We start from the raw sequence: 12,841 nt of genomic DNA, 5'->3' as shown, positions 1-12,841 counted from the left end.
TAATATAACAGTAAATATACAATAAATTAAATGGATCAAATATATGGTGTTCTCAATTCTCTAGGACATTAAATTGCATGATTGGACAGATGAAGCATATCTTGGCTGCAGAACAAAAGAAAACAGATTTTAAGCCAGAAGATGAAAACAATGTTTTGATTCAGTATACTAATGTGAGTAAAATGATTTTGATAGTAAGAATATCTGCTTTGTTAATACTTTTGTTAACGTTTTCATTGGTGTATCTTACTGTGCTCTAAGATTTTTTCTTTTATACTTAGAGATTAATGAGAAACTATATGTATTTTCTCCTTAGCAAAGCTGATATACATTTCTATGTAATAAATGTAGAAAAAATTTTACAGGCCTGTGTTAAAGTCTGTGCTTATGTAAGAAAACAAGTGGAGAAGATTAAAAATTCCATGGATGGGAAGAATGTGGATACAGTTTTGATGGAACTTGGAGTACGATTTCATCGACTTATTTATGAGCATCTTCAACAATATTCCTACAGTTGTATGGGTGGCATGTTAGCAATTTGTGATGTAGCCGAATATAGGAAGTGTGCCAAAGACTTCAAGGTCTGTATTCACAAATATCAAACTTGTAAATAGGCTCAAGAACATGAGTCAGACCATTAAAAGTCTGTACTGACTTGTAATCATTAGTGAAAAGTTTATAACTTTTGTTGATATTGTAGTGAGACAGATCTAACATTCCTAACTGAAAAAGTGTTGTACCAATCATATTTTTAATATTAACACACTTTTGCTTTGTGCTTTATTTTAGACAAGGCCATATTTCAGTTCCACAGTCCAAATGACCTTGTTGACTTCCATAACTAATGCTGTACATGTCACACGTCAGGAAAAGATGTGCTTTCTTTTTTTTTTAGATTTTATTTATTTATTTATTTCCCCCTCAAAGCCCCAGTAGATAGCTGTAGGTCATAGCTGCACATCCCTCCAGTTGCTGTATGTGGGACACCGCCTCAGCATGGCCGGAGAAGCGGTGTGTCGGTGCGCGCCCGGGATCCGAACCCCGGCCGCCAGCAGCGGAGTGCGCGCACTTAACCGCTAAGCCACGGGGCCAGCCCAAGATGTGCTTTCTTCATGTACATCTCTCTGAAATCAGTTTTCCTTAAGGTTTAAATTATTTAAGAAAAATGCTAAATTAATGATAACTAGTTGTAGTCTATAAATGTATAAATGATTGTTACTATTGAAGAAAACTGACATGAATCTTTTCAAAAAGATTATAGCAAGTTTATGTCAAGTCTGAAATATTTGAGTTTTAACACTTGAGGAGCTTTTAAATAGTCTAGTACAGTCATGCGCTGCATAATGACGTTTGTCAATGACAGACCACACCCCATAGGATTAGTACTATACAGCCTAGTGTGTAGTAGGCTATACCATCTAGGTCTGTGGAAGCACACTCTGTGATGTTCGCGCAACGATGAAATCACCTACCGACACATTTCTCAGAACGTTTTTTATCCCCGTCATTAAGCAACGCATGACTCTATTGAACTCTCCCACATTAGTGAGTCCTGACTAACAGTATATAAATGAGAATTTACAAACTAATTGTAAAACTAGAAATTATTTTGTTTCAATGTTATTTTTTTCCCTCTCTTATCTCAATTCAGATTCCACTGGTATTACAGCTTTTTGATACTCTGCATGCACTTTGCAATCTTCTGGTTGTTGCCCCAGATAACTTAAAGCAAGTCTGCTCAGGAGAACAACTTGCTAATCTGGACAAGAACATTCTTCACTCCTTTGTACAACTTCGTGCTGACTACAGATCTGCCCGCCTTGCTCGACATTTCAGCTGAGGTTGAATTCACAAGGGAAATGTGTTGTACGTCAGCAGGCCATGGTTGATAGAAAGCACAGGAGATTTCTTATGACACAGCCAACATTTTATGGAAAAATGACTGTTTGGAAAAACAGCAGCCATACTTACCCTTGAGATTTTATTTGAAATTTGGACACTACTGGCCATATTTTGCTTTTTCCCCTTAAGTTGAATTTTAGTTTCATTCTTGAACTTAAAAATTTCAAATTCTGTGAAACTATATATCACTGTTTTCATCCTGGAAAATCTTGGTGGCAGAAGGCAAATGAGATGTAAGCAGCATTCCAGTTCATGTTCTTTAACATATTCCACTGGGAAATTTCACCATCCTGTTTTGCATTAATAATGGGTAAAATACAGCAAAACTGCGTTTATTATTTATCAATTTTTCATGACCTTTTCAGCACTGGCAATTGTTAATCAACTTATTTTAGGTTTTCCTAGAGAACTTTTTGCCTCTTTCAAAAGGTTAACAATTGAGCATATTTCTGTGGTTGGTTGATTGGATTTTTTTCTGAGGTACAACAAAAATACTATTCCAAGAAAAATGTTATAAACTAACTAAAATGATGAAATATTTTAATGTAGATATTAGGAGTGGATCAGAATACATCTGCTTTTTGGGTAAAAAGACTTGAGAAAGTTTACTATTTCTTATTTGGCAAACAGATTTTAAGCCAATGCTAGCAAGAAATTAATAAAACTACCTTATTTTATATTGCACTTAAGATAAGGTGGAGGACCTTAACTAAAGGACCATATTTATTCATTATTTTAATAATACAAGGGAAATAAAAAAGTGAGGTATAGTCTAAATGGTGCATATGAGAAATATTGGCAATGTTTAGCAACAATGCAGTCTTTTAAGATTTCTGTCTTAATGCTAAACTGGAATAAAATGGGATGACTAAACACGCAGGTAGTCTTCTATTTTAAGAGGAATTGGGAATTGATAAATACTGTATGTTCTAAGTCTGGAGACGACCTTTGCAAAGACTACATCCTTTTCAAATCTATAGTTTTTGCATTATGTTTTTCAAGGCATTTCTGAAGCAGTTCTTACTGAATGTAGTTAAATGAATTGGCTTAATATGGTGACATAATAAATCACTTATAAAATTTTAAACATCAAGTGGAAATTTAGAAAGTCCATTACTCTATAAACTCTATGAACTTGCTCTGAGAGAATGCATTCTTAACTATATGTAGTGTTTCAGCTTCCATTGTGTTGTTCAGTCTTCTAGGAACAGATAAACTTTAATGTTGAACTCATTATTGGCATTTTTTTCCTTATTAAAGGTAGGCTTTTTGGCCTAATTTTGGAAAACTACTTTTCTTTTAAGAAAATGTTTCTGAATGTTCATCAGTTTTACCAAAATTTCCAGGTCCAGAGCTAGCTGCTGTTTAAGTTACTGTTGACTGAATTTTCTTCATTTTCTGTTTAGCCCAGTGTTATCAAGGTAAGCAAGAGAAATGAAGTATGCCAACTTTTATCAAAGCATTTTAGGAAGTTGTGGCAGCTTTAGAAGGCTGTCTGGTTTTCTATTCCTTAGCCAAGGGAAAGCCGGAACAGGTTTTGGCTACTAGAGAAAGTCATATGCTTGTACTATTGCCATTTTAGAAAGCTCTGATGTGAATTCAAATTATACCTCTGTTACTTAAAGCCAACAATTTTAAAGCAGTAGTTTTACTGGCCATTTGAACTCTTTGTACATAGTATCAATTTGTAAAAAAAGGGAAAAGAAATCTCAAATAAAATATGAGAGAACATTTTAAGACTTGCAAATCAGAAAAATGCTTCAAATTATTTTGTTTGGATTAATTTTTAAAATGTAAAGCATATACTTGTTGCTTAGATATTTTGTTTATTATTATTTCCATGCTTGAGTTCTGTGCAATATTTTCCATTATGTCCATTGACAAGGCAGTGACAAAGAAAACTCATAAATGAATACTTAATTTAGAAATGTTAACATTAATGCTCAATAAACAAATTCCCTGCAATTGTTTTTTTATTTCACTCCATTTTTACTTTTAAAGGACATCCATACTGAATCTTATAAATTATTTTTTATTTAAATGTTTAAGATGTTCCTTATTTTTCATAGCATAGGTCTTCTCACTTCCTTTTTTAACAGAAAAATAATTGACTAAGATTAGATATTTAGCCTAAACAGATTGTCTTTCTCTAAGAAAAAAAAAATTGTATAAACCAATGTGCATTCTTTGTGTTCTTTGTATTCTGATTTTTAAAGTATTTTTCATATTTATGGCCACTACAAAATTTTGCCAAATATTTATGGCTCAAAAGAGATGATCAGTAAGTAAAATGTTTTTCATGTGCGCATGGTAAAATTTTAGGTAGTGATAATGGAACTTTGTATATTAGTAATTTTAGCCAACATTTGAATAAGGAGAATCTTTATAATTTTCCACAGTTCCATATGAGCTAACATGCAATATTTAGATAATGTTTTGAAGTTGAAAATATGCTCTAAAACACTGCAGATTATTTTTCTAAAACTTGGCATGTTTGCATAAAATGGTACAGAAAGTGAAATACAGAACACAGGTTTTAGAAGGATGTCTAGCTTTTGTTAGTTATGATATTGAAAATGACAGTCAACCAGAGTAGATGAATAGTTCTTATAGACAATTATTAAATGACAGCTGGATGGATCACTAGACAGTTGACTATCCGGCTATTCCACAACAATTACTAGCCTCATTTTGAGTATTGCCATTGGTTGCAAGTCCTTAGCACCTTCCTTGTTTTAAAAAGAGCTGCTAAGTAGGCTAATTTATGATTTAGACCATTTTCTTTCCCCTTTTACTTTAAATATTTCACTCTCTGAATATCAGCTTTCTGACTCACAGTGAAATAATTTAATTATCAGCCAGTAGATTGCTTCGAAGTGGAGAATTTACTGCTTTCTGAAAATGCCTTTTTCTCATCTGTGATAGTGAATATTTACACATATTCAGATAAAGAAATTTTGGTTCCTGAAATGCCACAAAACCCCTTAAGGTGGTCATGTTTATTAGGCAGTGCCTAAGACGTGCTTGAACTGTATGTGAGAGTAAGCAGCATTCACTCCGTGCATAATTTGTTAGTGACTTAAAAAGCTCACATCTAGGAGTTTAACTTTTTTTTTTAATGCAAAAATATTTTGCATATTACCCATATGTTGCCCGTTGACTCAGAAGTGTGAGATGTTTTCTAGAAGCTTACTGAATTCTCCTGATTTCTAATGGAGAATTTGACATACAAAGCATTCTGTGCTTCCATCTAATGGTTTCCATCTAATGGTTAAACTAGTGTTTAACTTGATTCAGTTCCTGTAGTACTTCTCTCTGCTTGAGAAAGTCTGTCCTGAAATACATTGTGTACTTTGGAGAAAAAGACCAGTCCATATTAATTTTACATAAAGTAAAAACAGCAATTTTTAAATTTTGATGCATAATAAAGATAATTATGGTTACATTTATTGACTTTAAGTCCCATGCGCTATGCTAAGCCTTTGCGTGTATTATCTCAGTTGATCCAAGGCAACCCTAGGAGTTGGGTACTATTGTCTCCATTTGACAGATGAAACACCTAAGGCACAAAAAGGTTAAGTAGACCTGCTCAAAGTCTACAGCTAGTAGAAGACCCAGGTTGAAACCTAAATCTTTCTTGCTCACTCTTTATGTTCTATACACTGTTCTCCTTATGTAACATTAAATAGGTCCTTTAGTTTGATAGGCTCATTAGTTTTGCTTAATCTCATTTTCTTTTCATCTGGTGTTTGGTTCTCATTTTAGTGTTCAGATTATAAAGTTTGTATACAGGATCTGTATCTAATTTACTATTGGATTTTTTTAGTGTGTCCAATGTGTGGTCATACTTTTTTTAATTTGTTTTTTAAAATTTTATTAGTGGTCATGAAATTTTAATTGAATATAAAGTTTGTACCTAATAGAAATCTTTCCATCGAAAAGTTCTCCTTAGTGAGTATTATGTTATGTAATCATAATACTATTTCTGCTTAATAATTTTTAAAGTAGGAAGAGTCCAGGTATTTTGTACCATGTTTTTTAACATAGCAGTAAATGACAACTCTACCTTGGAAGATTTGAGGAAATCAGTATATCTTCTACCTTCAAAAATAGACTATTTCAGTGTCATAAGTTTGCCAATTCTGTTAATTATTTAGTGCATTGGTAGTTTTTAAATGGCTAATGCTAAAGTGAAAATGTAGGGGAAAATGTACTCAGTCATTTTCATGTAATCAAAAATGCACGTTTACTCTTTTGAAAGTTGCCTTAACTCTTAACTTTTATTCCTATCACTGATCAATCCTTTGTCTTTCCAAATTTAGGGGAGGAACAACCCCACAAGTGTATATGGGAGAGAAACCTGACACATTAGAGAGTAAGAATTTTAATTGGTGATTTGGAGCAGCTAGGCTGATAACCCTGGGCTGTTTTAACAAGATTGATATTTTTATTTTTTTATTTTATTTTATTTTTTTTGTGAGGAAGATCAGCCCTGAGCTAACATCCATGCCAGTCCTCCTCTTTTTGCTGAGGAAGACTGGCCTTGGGCTAACATCCATGCCCATCTTCCTCCACTTTATATGGGACGCCGCCACAGCATGGCCTGACAAGTAGTGCATGAGTGTGCACCCGGGATCCGAACCTGGGCCGCCAGCAGCAGAGCACACGCACTTAACTGCTACGCCATGGCGCCGGCCCAATAAGATCGATATTTTAAACTAGGCCCTGTATACTTTAACACTCTTATTTGAGAGATAATAGTAAACTTCAGTTCGTGTGATTAATATTGCTTTTTGGGGAAGAGACAGGTAATTAAACACACTCATTTTCTAAGTGGTTTAGAATGTTGCAGTCTGCCTCACCGTACAAAGCCAATTTAAATATGAATATATCACATACTTCAAATAGCAAACAACCTCAGAGGAAAGTCATTTATTCAGAAGGCATAGATTTCTGCCAGACTGCAGTGATGCATTACAAATATATAATTATTTGCACTAATATTTGAGCAGGTGGAATGGATTAGAACATGGTCAACATTATGCTGCTGATAACGTATTTTTCTGTATTAATATGTACTGTGCAACGTGTATTAAAATGGTCAATAATTCATTTTAGCAAAGATACTAATATTTATATTACTGTGTTGAGGGGACAGTATCCAACTGAGCCACTTTTAATTTAAAAGTCTAAAACTGGAATTAAGTTTATTTTCAAAAACCACTTAGGGGCTGGCCCTGTGGCTTAGCGATTAAGTGTGCGCGCTCTGCGACTGGCGGCTCAGGTTCGGATCCCAGGCATGCACCGACGCACCGCCTGTCCGGCCATGCTGAGGCCGCATCCCACATACAGCAACTAGAAGGATGTGCAGCTATGACATACAACTATCTACTGGGGCTTTGGGGAGAAAAAGGGAAAAAAAAAGGAGGAGAATTGGCAATAGCTGTTAGCTCAGGGCCGGTCTTCCTCAGCAAAAAGAGGAGGATTGGCGTGGATATTAGCTCAGGGCTGATCTTCCTCACAAAAAAAAAAGATGGGAACATCAAAAAAAAAAAAAAAGATAAAAAAACCCCACTTAAATTACTTTATAATCACGGGAAGGTCAGTGACTGGTGACTTAATGGGAAGAAGTGTGGAGGGTTGAGAATAGGTAGGAATAGGAATCTGGAATGACTGAGTTTCATTATAGCTCAGATGAGTGACTTTCTTTTGTTTTCACCATGGGCAATCTTAAATGAAGGAGAATGTCTTATCCCTGCCAGGGTGTCTTCGTATTAATAAACTAAGTCTGAACACTGGGTAGAATCAACTCCAAGGAGCTAATCTCCAATGGTGGACTTGCAAATTTTTTAGGTTGAACTTTGAGAGGTAGGAAGTCTTCTTGATGTCTCTGTAACCTTAAATAGGCAGGTGCCTTTGAATGAGGCCATTCCTTTTTACCTGCCTATTATTTTAATCTTTATACCGTGGGTGAATTTGGTTCCTTTGAACTCTGATATTTTGTTGTGGCAGTTTTATCAAACTTGCAGCTTTTTGCTACAGAGAATATTACCCAGATAGAATCTGGACAATGCTGACCCAAAGAAAACTGTGAAACTACCTCTAAGTATATTGTTTGCAAATGCTGTGTGCTATTTAGAGGATTCACATGAAATTTTGTGAAAATACTTTATAAGGTCTAACTCTAAGTGCCTCTTTATTAGGATTCTCTGGTACAATGTATTTTTAATTTTTGCCACAAGGGGGAGAAGTTATTTTTATAGTAATACCTATATTTTTGTTTGATTTTAAAAATAGAACTCACATAGCTTCTCTCTACGGAACAGCACCTGTGAACATATGACTATCCTAACTAATAGGAAGAGTGTGTATGTGTTTAAATAAGATTCTGAAAGTCATGTATGAGAATTCTAGGTGAATTCATGCTACAAAACTCAAACAGTTTTGAAGAACGTGTGCACAGTGGACCCAGGAACTGGCCAGAGTTCATCGTAATTAAAATTATGTTTTTTAGAGTTATGTATCTCATTGAATTTCTTTATCAACTCTTTAAGAATAACAAGAATCTATTGATTAGTTTTCTGCATTCCTCTTTTTAAAGAAAAATTTTTGAAACAATCTCAAACTTACAGAAAGGTTGTAAATACTGTACAAATAAAATTTTTCCACTTTGAGAGTAAGTTGCTATCATAATGTCCCATCACCCTCCAGTACTTTTGTAGTCCCAAAAAGAAGGAATTCTTCTGTATAACCACAATACAACCATCAAAATCAGGAAGTTAACGTTGATATATTACTCCCATGTAATCCTCAGGCCTCATCCAAGTTTTACTAATTGTCCCAATAATGTTTTATTAGAATCCAGTTCAAAATCACGTGTCGTCCTAGGTTGTAGCATCTCTCCTTTCTTTCACTCTGGAACAGTTCCTCGGTCTTTCCTTGAGTTTTGCCACCCTCAGCACTTTTCTTGATTATAGGCCAGTTGTTTTGTAAAATGTCCCTAAATTTAGATGTGTCTGTTTCCTCATGATTAGACTCCAGTTGTGCTTTTCTGGCAGGGATATTACAGAAGCGATTCTGTGTTCTCAGTGCATCTGGGTAGTGCACAATTTGAATTTTCCCATTTCTAATGGTGTTTATTTTGATCACTTGCTTAATGTACTATACCTATCAGGCTTCTCTACTGTAAAATTACTGTTTTTCTCTTCGACGTATTTTGTGGGGAGGTAGATTGAAGCTATGTATATATCCTGTTCCTAATCAAAATTTCAATTTATTAATGTCAGTATGGATTCATAGTTTTCTAGTCAATGGATTACAATCTGTTATTTTGAATCTCAAATTGTCCCACATTTGGCCAGTGGGAACCCCTTCAAGTTGGCTCCTGTGTTCTTTTGGCATGTTGCCATCATTTTTTAAGCACTTTCCTACTTTTGGGCACACAGGATTTTCCAAACTCATCTTGTACTTGCCATGCCCCAGCTCTGGAATCAGCCGTTTCTCTACCTTTTAGTGGAAATTGGTCTTTAGAAACCACAATTTGTACGTGAGATGTGCTTATTATGATTGGGATGTCACTGCCCCCACTCCTTCTCAGTGGACATTGCTAGGGGGCTTTATGTGTGTATATGCACACGCATGTATATATTTTAAATTTACACACACATACACATACACTCCATCCCCTATGTGACACCCTTCTCACCCTACTTGAGCTCCAACACCCCTTATAGGGTTTCTGTCCTCCCCTGCTCATGAGGAGGGCTTCCTCACCCCACTCAGCCACCAAAGCTTTGGCTTTGGGACAAAGTTGGGGGAATGAAAATGGTCATTACAGAAAAAATGTAAAGATTTAAAAATTCTAAATAAAAATTACTCATAATTTCATCATTCAGAAACAACTATATTTTGATGTGTTTTCTTTTACTGTAGTGAGCAAATTAGTAAAGCTGAATTGAGAAGGGTAAAGTGTTTATGCCAAAAATACAAAACTTCATTTTGAAGGAATTAAACTTGAAATACATACCATATGTTTTTCTATAATATATCTCCTTGCTATTATGAGTAGTTGCTAATTAATGATAGAGTATATCAGAGAAACTGATTGTGTGAATGGAAATCTGACCATTAAGGACTGAATACCAATAGAATCTTTTTACTAACAAAGTTGAAAGGAAAAATGATCAAAATATTGTTGTTTTGTAGGGCAAAAAATAAAAATACATTTAAGTAAGATAGACTTTATGTGTAAAAGGAGTCTATATCTGGGATGGATTTAAAACTTCATGTGGGGGCCGGCCCTGTGGCTTAGCGGTTAAGTGCGCGCACTCTGCTACTGGCGGCCCGGGTTCGGATCCCGGGCGAGCACTGACGCACCGCTTCTCTGGCCATGCTGAGGCCACGTCCCACATACAGCAACTAGAAGGATGTGCAACTATGACATACAACTATCTACTGGGGCTTTGGGGGGGAAAAAAAAAGGAGGAGGATTGGCAATAGATGTTAGCTCAGAGCCGGCCTTCCTCAGCAAAAAGAGGAGGATTAGCACGGTGTTAGCTCAGGGCTGATCTTCCTCACAAAAACAAACAAACAAACAAAAAAACTTCATGTGAAATAGAGTCTGTACATGAGCAAATTACTCAACTCTCAGTTTCCTTGTTAGGTCTATGATCACTCCTAGGGCTAAAATTCTACAATTCTAAATGCAAGAAAATGCAGGCATTCCATTAAGAGCTGATTGGGATGTCAGAAATAGACTAGCTCAAGAAGTCGTGTCTGAGCCCAACTGAGAATATCTGAAAGCTGAAGCGCCCCCTAATGCTACCAGCAGGCAATGACCGTGTAATTAAGAGCTAAGGCATCTTAATATGCATCTTGGCTTTCTCATTGACTATGTGACCTTGTGCAAGTGTTGTAAAGTGGGGAAAAAAGACATTTGTGATAGTTTTTCATCCTTACCACTTCTATCAGCTTTTTGAAGGTGTTTCCGGTCCTGTGTGGGATCACCTCATTCATTCATTCTTTATCTGACAAACATTTATGGAAATTCTAGTCTTTGCGAGGCACTGCATTAGAAGTTAAGGATATTAAGATAAATAAAAAGATCCTGCCCTCAAGAGTCTAGCCTGGTGAGAGAGTTAATGTATGCAACCAATTATAGTACTCTGTACTAAGTGCTGTAATAGTGGCGTGGAGCTAGGTGCTCTGACAGCCAAGAGGGAGCTGTTATTAAATCTGTGGGCTAGTAGGGGATGGGGTAGGTAATTAAAGCTATTAAAGTTATCTTTTATTAAACACCTGCTAAGTGTCAGGCACCTTGCTAATAAATAGATTTGTTACTGCACTTAATCCTCACACTGGAAGGTAGGTACTGTTATTATCCCCATTTTACAAATGAGAAAACTGAGGCACAAAGAAGTTAGATAAGTTGACCAAGGTTATATGTCTAAACGGTAATAGTAAGAATTCAAACTGAACCTGCAGGCTACCAGAGTCAATGCTTTAACCATTTTGGTCTGTTACCTCTAAGAAGATTTCACAAAAGGAGGTTACATTTCAACTGGGCTTTAAAAAGGTAAGGAGCATTTCAAGAAGTGGGGCAGGGGAAGGGGCATTCCAGGTAGAAGTGACACACTTTCAAAGGTGTGGCACATGAGTCACTGGTCTATTAACTGAACGGGAAGACTCCTGTGAGTAGAGCTCAGGGTGTGTGGTCTATCAAAAAAGGCAAGTAAAGCTGGAATACTTGGGTCAGCGTTAGCTTAATAAGAGTCTTAAATGTTATGCTAATTGTTCAGGCTTTTTCATAAAGATAACAGAGAAGCAACCATTGACGATTACATAGGTAAAAGACATGAACAACTCTTTAAAAAGATGACTGACAGGAATGTATACGGTGGATGAGAGGAGAGGAGAGCAGAAGCTAGGCTGCTACACTGATCTGGATGGTGAAGGCCTGAACTAGGGGAGTAGCACAGGAATGAAGCGGAGGTGATGGCTTCAGGAGACACTTGGAAGATTAAATCTTATCTATTGTTGCTTATTGGATGGGGAAGGCAAGGAAGAGAAGGAATCAAAGATGATTCCAAGATTCTTAGCTTACATATCTTGGTGAATACCAATATTATTGACTTACATTATATATATTTGCAGAAGTAGGTTTGGGGGAACGTCAATGAGTGTTGGGAGGACATCTGCTCTTTTACCAGGAGAACTTAGTTAAGGTCATGTAAAAGAAATTAAACTTTTTAATCTTCTGCATTTTTTTCTGAAATACTAGAAATTGTGGCAGAAGAAGAAAATCCATTCTTCCTCTATGGCTTTGAAACACAGGAGAATGATTTTGAAATTTGAATAATCCATTATTTGATAAATGTATAATTGTTGAGTTTTTGTTTTTTACTTACAGCAAAAAACAAAACAAAACAAAAAAACTTTCTAGCATCTTGGTGTATGGATATAATGACTAGACTCAAATGGAATGACACCAGTTCCCCCCTGAAGTCAATCATTTAAAAAGTTTAAGTTGGAAAGTATATAGATGACTTCCTATAGTTGGACTGTTTACATGCTAGGAATGCCTTATATCCTGATTCCCAATTCTGAGCCAGAATTTTCCACTTTAACTCTGAGGATGTCAAGTAGCTCCTTCTGGGAAGACACTGCAGATCTAGAGACACTGCAGATCTGTAACATAGTTTTCAGTCATTATATTTAACTGTAATCCCGAAGAATGCATGTTTATCTCAGTAATGTTACCAAAAATGACACCTTGGGCAATAGTCTGTGGAAAGTGTCATTACAAATTATGGATATACCACAAACTTTTTTATTGTTGGATTTCAGTCAGGTGTTTTGAAAACATATTTTTGGATTTTTTGGAAGTTTGACATAACTGGGTTGTCTAAAGTGGGCTACTAATTAACCAAGGGATTAGCAA

General features: G+C 35.8%; 1 protein-coding gene across 1 annotated transcript in view; it reads left to right on the top strand.

Moving 5' to 3' along the window:
- EXOC5 (exocyst complex component 5) overlaps nucleotides 1-3,920 on the top strand; it is a 52,155-nt gene extending 48,235 nt beyond the window's left edge. Inside the window, exons 16-18 of the mRNA XM_058567006.1 lie at nucleotides 65-173; nucleotides 366-581; nucleotides 1,652-3,920. Coding sequence (XP_058422989.1) covers nucleotides 65-173; nucleotides 366-581; nucleotides 1,652-1,840 — 514 coding nt within the window. The 3' untranslated portion in view covers nucleotides 1,841-3,920. The remainder of the gene's footprint in view (nucleotides 1-64; nucleotides 174-365; nucleotides 582-1,651) is intronic.
- Nucleotides 3,921-12,841: the final 8,921 nt, after the last annotated feature.

Source organism: Diceros bicornis, chromosome 24 (assembly GCF_020826845.1).
Source record: "Diceros bicornis minor isolate mBicDic1 chromosome 24, mDicBic1.mat.cur, whole genome shotgun sequence".
NCBI lineage: Eukaryota > Metazoa > Chordata > Mammalia > Perissodactyla > Rhinocerotidae > Diceros > Diceros bicornis.
The sequence above is the reverse complement of the archived record's forward strand: the minus strand, read 5'-3'. Positions and strand labels throughout refer to the sequence as shown.